Source organism: Equus przewalskii, chromosome 10 (assembly GCF_037783145.1).
Source record: "Equus przewalskii isolate Varuska chromosome 10, EquPr2, whole genome shotgun sequence".
In the NCBI taxonomy this organism is placed as follows: Eukaryota; Metazoa; Chordata; class Mammalia; order Perissodactyla; family Equidae; genus Equus; species Equus przewalskii.
This window is the reverse complement of record NC_091840.1, coordinates 40,491,939-40,499,685: the sequence shown is the minus strand read 5'-3', so window position 1 is coordinate 40,499,685 and position 7,747 is coordinate 40,491,939. Positions and strand designations below refer to the sequence as shown.

The following is a 7,747-nucleotide window of genomic DNA, read 5'->3' as shown; positions in this document are numbered from 1 at the left end:
CAGTCTCTTCAATAAATGTATTGGGAAAACTGGACAGCCACATGCAAAAGAATGAAAGTAGACCATTATCTCACGCCATACACAAAAATAAACTCAAAATGGATCAAAGACTTGAAGATAAGTCCTGAAATCATAAAACTCCTGGAAGATAATATAGGTAGTACACTCTGTGACACTGAACTTAAAGGATCGTTTCAAATACCATGTCTTCTCAGACAAGGGAAACATAAGAAAAAATAAACAAGTGGGACTTGATCAGACTAAAGAGCTTCTGCAAGGCAAAAGAAACTAGGACCAAAACAAAAGACAACCCATCACTTGGGAGAAAATATTTGCAAATCATATATCTGACAAGGGGTTAATCTCCATAATATATAAGGAACTCACACAACTGAACAACAAAAAAACAAACAGCACAATCAAAAAATGAACAGAGGATATGAACAGACATTTTCCCAAAGAAGATCTACAGATGGCCAATAAACACATGAAAAGATGTTCAACATCACTAATTATCAGGGAAATGCAAATCAAAACTACACTAAGATACCACCTGACACCTGTTAAAATGGCTATAATCACTAAGACCAAAAATAACAAATGTTGGAGAGGGTGTGGAGAAAAGGGAACCCTCATACACTGCTGGTGGGAATGCACACTGGTGCAGCCGCTATGGAAAACAGTATGGAGATTCCACAAAAAAACAAAAATAGACCTACCATATGACCCAGCTATCCCACTATTGGATATCTACCCAAACAACTTGAAATCAACAATCCAAAGTAACATATGCACCCCTGTGTTCATCGCAGCACTATTCACAATAGCCAAGACATGGAAGCAACCCAAGTGCCCATTAACTGATGAATGGATAAAGATGATACGGTATATTATACAATGGACTACGACTCAGCCAGAAAAAAAGACAAATTCATCCCATTTGCAACAACATGGATGGATCTGGAGGGAATTATGCTAAGTGAAATAAGCCAGACTGAGAAAGACAAGCACTGTATGATTTCACTCATATGTGGAATATGAACAAACACATGGACAAAGAAAAGAGTTCAGTGGTTACCAGGATAAGGAGGGTGGGGAGTGGGCATGGGGGTGAAGAGGAGCACTTATGTGGTGACAGACAAGAAATAACGTACAACTGAAATTTCACAATGATATAAACTATTATGAACTCAATAAAAAAGAAAGAAATGAGAAAATCAGTAGTTTAGCAAAGAATACAGGAAGTCTTGGCAAAGAAAGAGAAGATATAAAGAAGAGTCAAATGGACATTTTAGAACTGGAAAATACAATACCCAAAATAACAAAATAAAAAGCTCAGTAGATGCTCCCAACAGGGAAAGGAGGTGACAGAGCAAAGAATCAGCGAACTAGAAGAGAGAACAACAGAAATAACCCAATCTGAACAAGAGAGAGAAAACAGACCAAAAAAAAAACAACAAAACAGAACCTCAGGAATCAATGGGACTATACAAAAGATGTAAAATTTGTGTCATTGGAGTCCCAGAAGAAGAAAAAGAGGGAGGAATGAAAAAAGTACTCGAAATAATGGCCGAAAACTTCCCAAATTTCACAAGAGACATAAAACTACAGATTCAAGAAGCTGAAGAAAACAAACAGGATAACTGAAAAGAAATCCAAGCAAAGACATGTCATAATTAAACTTTTAAAAACTAAAGAGAAAAAACATATATATTCAAAGCAACCAGGGAAAAATGACAGTTTATCTACAAGGGAAAACAATTAAAATAACAGCAGATTTTTCATCAGAAACCATGGGAAGTGGCACAATATTTTTCAAGTACTGAAAGAAAAGAATTGTCAACCCTGAATCCTATACTCAGTGGAAATATCCTTCAGGAATTAATGGGAAATCAAGATATTCTCAGATAAAAGAAAATGAAGAGACTTTTTCACCAGTAGGCTTATCCTAAAAGAATGGCTAAAGGAAGTTCTCTAAACAGAAAGAAAATGATAAAAGAAGGACCTTGGAACATGATGGAGGAAGAAAGAACACAGTAAGCAGAAATACAGGTAAATACAATAGGCTTTCCTTCTGAGTCTTCTAAAATATTTTATGGTTGAAGCAGAAGTTGTCTGATGTGGCTCTAAATCTATGTAGAGAAAATATTTAAGAACAAAAATTATGTTGTAAATGCAGAAAGGATAAAGAGAGGTAAGGATTCTGTATTTCACTTGAACTGGTAAAATCATCAGACCAATAGACTGATAAGGTAGATAGATAGATATAAAATGAAAAATGTATATATAAAATGGCTAAGTTATATATACACACACAACATATATACTATATATACACATATATTAATGTGTATATATAGTATATATGTATATTATGTACATATATGTATATAATATTTAGAACTACTATTAAAAAAGCTATACACAGAAACTCTCAAAAACACTATAGATAAATCAAAATGGAATTCTAAAATATGTTCAAGTAACCCACAAGAATGCGGGAAATTAAAGCAGAGAAATAAAAACCAGAGAGAACACACAGAAAACAAAAAAGAAAAACGGCAGACTTAAGCTCTAACATATAAATAATAACATTAAATGTAAATAATACCAAATAAATGTAAATATAAATAATACCAAAAAAACACAGAGATTGATAGAATAAATTTTTTTTAAATGACTCAAATATATGCTGCCTACAAGAAACTCATTCCAAATATAATGACAGACAAGCTGAGAGTAAAAGGATGGAAAAAAATATATATGCAAACATTAATCAAAGGAAAGCAGAAACAGCTATATTAACACCAGATAAAGCAGACTTTGGAGCAAAGAAAACTACCAGAGACAGTGAGGGACACTGTAATAAAATGGTCATATAGCAATGCTCAGTGCACATTCATAAAAAACCAAAGAATTGCAAAAGACGTGAGTCAAAAACTAACAGAACTCTAAGGAGAAATAGATAAACCCACAATTACAATTGGAGACTTCAATACTCTCAAGAATTGACAGAGTAACTAGACAGAAAATCAGCAACGACACAGTAGAACTCTCCATCACCATCAACCAATAGGATCTAGCCTACATTTATAAAACATTTCACCCATTTACAGCAAAACACACAGTATTTTCAAGTGCCTGTAAAACATATACCAAGGCTGACTATATCCTGGGACATAAAACAAATCCCAAGAATGGAAATCACACAAAGTGTGTTCTCCAACCACAATATAATCAAACTAGAAATCAATAACAAAGATAACAGGAAAATCTCCAGACACTCAGAAACTAAACAACACATTTCTAGAAAATCCTTGGGTCAAAGAGGAAGAAATCTCAAGGGAGGAAAAAAAGTGAGTTCAGCAATTTGGCAGGATACAAGACAAACATACAAAGATCAATTCTATATATTAGGAATGAGCATGTGGAAATCAAAATTAAAAATACAATATCATTTATAATTACTAAAAAAAAAAAAAAAAGAAATACTTAGGTGTCAATGTACCAAAACATGTGGAAGAACTTGCATGCCTAAAACTAAAAAATGCAGATGAAAGAAATCAAAGATCTAAATAGGAAAGAAATACTGTGTTTATGGATTTGAAGACGAAATACAGTAAAGATGTCAACTCTTCCCAAACTGATATAAAGGTTTAACACAATTCCTATCAAAATCCCAGGAAGATTTTCTTGTAGATAGAGGAAAGATTACTCTAAAATCTATCTAGAAAGGCAAAGGAACTGGAATAACTAAAACAATTCTGAAAAAGACAAAAATCAGTCTACCTAATTTTAAAACATTATATAGCTACAGTAATCATACTGTGTGGTACGGGCAGAGGGACAGACCCACGGATCAAGGGAACAGAAAAGAGAACCCAGAAATAGATGCACACAAATATGCCCAACTGATTTTTGACAAAGATGCAAAAGTAATTCAATGCAGGAAAAATGGCTTTTGCAACAAATGATGCTGGAGCAATTGGCCATCCATATGAACAGATATGTTCCCAAATGAACCTTAACCTTACGTCTACACATTATACAAAAATTAAATCGAATTGGATCACAGACTTAAATGTAAAATGTTAAACTATAAAACTTTTAGGGAAAAACATAGGAGAAAATCTCTGGGATCTAGGGCAAAGTGTTCTTCTTGGACTTGACACCAAAAGCTTGATACATAAAAGAAAAATTAATAAATTAGATTTCATCAAAATTAGCAACTTGTGCTCTGGAAAAGACCTTGGTAAAAGAATGAAAAGACAAGCTAAAGACAAGACATACGCAAACCACATACCCAACAACACACTAATATCTAGAATATATAAAGAAATATTAAAATTTAAGAGTAAACAATCCAATTAGAAAATGGGTAAAAGACATTTCACCGAAGAGGATTTACTGATGGCAAATAAGCGTGTAAAAAGATTTTCAACATCATTAGCCACTAGGGAAATGCAAATTAAAACCACAATGAGATACCACCACACGTTTATCAGAAAGGCTAAAATGAAAAACAGTGACAACCAATACTGGGGAGGATTCAGAGAACACATTGCTAGCGGGAATGTGAAAATGCTACAGCCCCTTTGGAAAGCAGTTTGGCAGTTTCAAAAACACGCAACTTCTCTGCACCCCTCAGACCTTCACCGCAGTCTCACATTCCACAGGCCCACCAGGATGCTGGGGGACGTCCTAACACACACTGTTCTTACCTCCGTCATGACTACAAATTCTTGCCCTTCTGTTTCAAATTCCAGTTCTGCGTTTATCAAATTTCGACTCACGTTTTAAGATTCTACTTTGCTCCCTGAGATCTTCAGGCAGATTCAGCGAGTCCTTCTTCAGTGCTCCTCCTGCAGGTTCTACCACTTACCCCACCTGGGGCTTTCCCCTTAGTGTCCACGCCTCCCAGGAGCAGAATGGTTAAGAGCTGGGGCTCCACGGTGAAACAGGTCTGGGTCAGAGTCCTGACTAGACTCGTTACTGGTCATGACCTTAGACAAATTAGCTCTTATCTCTTGAGCTTAAGTTTTCTCATCCGTAAAGGAGAAATAATAGGAACAGTATCATAAGTAGGATATGTGGATTAAATGAGATTAATGAATGTATTTTGAAAATTTAGCATTGTGCCTGGCACAGAGTAGGGGCTCAATAAATATCAATTCTTATCATTATCATCACCCAAATTATCTTGCCCCTCCACGCACACAAACAGATTTGGAATACTAGGTTCCTTCATCTATTTAAACAGAATGTATTGGCTTTTAACAAAATCTTCAGTTCACAGCTCAAGAAAAAAACCTGATATTTAAATTAGTTTCAGAGTTCAAAATATTACAATTCACTTCGGTCTAAAACTAAGTTAGGTTTAAGTCACTTCTATGAAAAGCAGATTCTATTGGTATAGATTTAAGATGCCATTCTCGTATGGAGGACAATAAAGATGTTCAATAAATATTTGCTGAATGAAGGGAATGAGATGAAGATGTTCTGGAGATAATAACTCTTCTACATTTATTCAATCAAACATTTTTTATGCATGTCAGGCACCATGCTTTGTATCAGATACACAAAATATAAGAAAGTATAAGTAACTTTTCACAAGTTGCAACGATATGAGTTAAAATGAGTAGAGCCACAAATAACTCTTTTCTCCCTCTACTTAAAAGGAAAGATTAAAATTAGATTCATCAATCTCATGCAAGAAAAAAATACACACACAACTTTTAGTTTTTTATTTTGTTTCAGCTGGACGAGGCACCTACATTCTAGCACATCTTCTTAACAATCACTGAACAAGTGAAAGACGACTGACTTATATATAAAAAGGCAAGGGCAAAGGTCATGATTGTCCAACAGGGAACTTGAATCCCCAAATAAATTACCTTACAAAAATATCAAACTTGCTCTTCCACTTTTCTACTGTTAAAAATGAAAAAGAAGAAATTCACATTAAAAAAAAAATCTGTAGGCTGGTATAGCAAGATAATCATTTTTACATACTAAGTAAGTCCTTCAAATAAATATTTTACACAAATTTAAGTTTTCCAAAAAATAGGTCAAGTATTTACCCTATATTTGCTTGGTCCACTAAAAGACCATTTATAAAACTGACATTAAACTGGACTGCAGCTCACACCTTCCGGATAGTAACGTGCACATCTCTGAGGCTGGATATGCACATGTGCACATGACGGGCAGTGAACGGCTAACACTGCTGTGCATACTACTTCCGTAAGTAGTTTTACCCTGTAAAAATCCTCTAGCCTATCGTGAATTGAATTGCAAGGAATTGCAAGGAAAGAACAAAAGAAAATACTTTGACTATGTTAGACATTTGCTCAGAACATTTAAAAACGCAAATATTATCATGCTTTTGGGACTGAAAGATTACTGAACATGACATAAAATTCAATACTGCTTACAGACACCTGAACATGGAGAGTACAGTCAACATTCACGTGGAGGGCACACGAGTGAATGCATTTTACAGAACTCTGGCTTCCATCTTATCTATTCCTGTGGTTTTATTCTAATGTCTTACACGGCTTTGGACCCTTAAAAGATGGAGATTCAGTAAAACAACGTTACATTAAGTTTTTCTGTTCTAATAACCAACATTAAAAAGAAGTAAAGGGGAAGGGCACAGGGCTTTCTGTATCCGCTGACAGTGCAAAAGCCAAGTAAATTTTTGTTTTGATGTGTTATTTCAATTAATACTATGCTAAAAATAAAACTGACTGCATTATGGCTTTGTCCACAATATTCAAGACACTTACTGCTGAGACATTCCAAAATAAACCAGTAAACAATTTCCATTTCCAATAGTTTAACTGAGAAATGAATCTAACAACTTTTTAAATCAACTATAACTAAACTGGGCTGAGGACAGCTACATTAAAACCCTGCAGACCAAAGCCACTCATCCAGAAATCTAGAACACCAATACTTTCCAACCAGGATAGAAAAACGAGCATCCAAAGTAAAGAGAACCACAAGACTGATCAAGCAACCAGTCAAAAACCACTTCTCTGTTATTTGAGCTAATAGTGACTCGAAGCTTGAAGTTTCCGCCTTCGTTATTATTGGTGGATCCTAGAGTCACAGCTTCAATGTCAAATGTGACAGTGGACCCAGAAGTAACTGCGGGCAACTGATTAGTCATTTCCTTTCCATTTACAAAAACTGCACCTAAAATGTTAAGGCAAAGAGTCATTTACATGTGAGCAAAAACTAAGAATTGAAACAGATTCTAGATTGCTGGTAACACAGCTCACTTCCTAATGCAGATAAAGAAAACATTTTGGAATGCCAACTGGTCAAAGATAATGCATTTGTATATGCTAATCAAACCCCACCCCCAAGGCAGGAGAAAAAGTTAAAATGCGTTAACATTTCAGAGTTCTGGTCCAGGGTTTTACTCTTCTAGAATAGAGACTAGGAGTTTCCCATGTGGAAGGCGTCAAAAGAAACCTGACTCAACTACAAAATTACATCCTGTGGGATAGCAAGATTGTTTCACACGGAATAAACAGGAGTCTTGCTCTGCCTGCTGCTTGACCCACACCACAAAATATTAACTCGTCTTGGTAGGGACTTTCAAAAGCGTGATTGTTGCAGAGAAAGGGAACAAAGAACATCAGAGATACATAGCAAATTAAGTGAACTCTCTTCCCAGTTCCCTAATCTCTACTGAACTTGTGTTCCCTAATCTATGTTGAATTTAGATGACCTATGG

General features: G+C 35.2%; 1 protein-coding gene across 1 annotated transcript in view; it reads right to left on the bottom strand.

Annotated features, from left to right (window-relative positions):
• Nucleotides 1-5,729: 5,729 nt before the first annotated feature.
• The window catches only part of CRLF3 (cytokine receptor like factor 3), a 43,467-nt gene continuing 41,449 nt past the window's right edge, over nt 5,730-7,747 (bottom strand). The window contains exon 8 of the mRNA XM_070562613.1: nt 5,730-7,200. Coding sequence (XP_070418714.1) covers nt 6,944-7,200 — 257 coding nt within the window. The 3' untranslated portion in view covers nt 5,730-6,943. The remainder of the gene's footprint in view (nt 7,201-7,747) is intronic.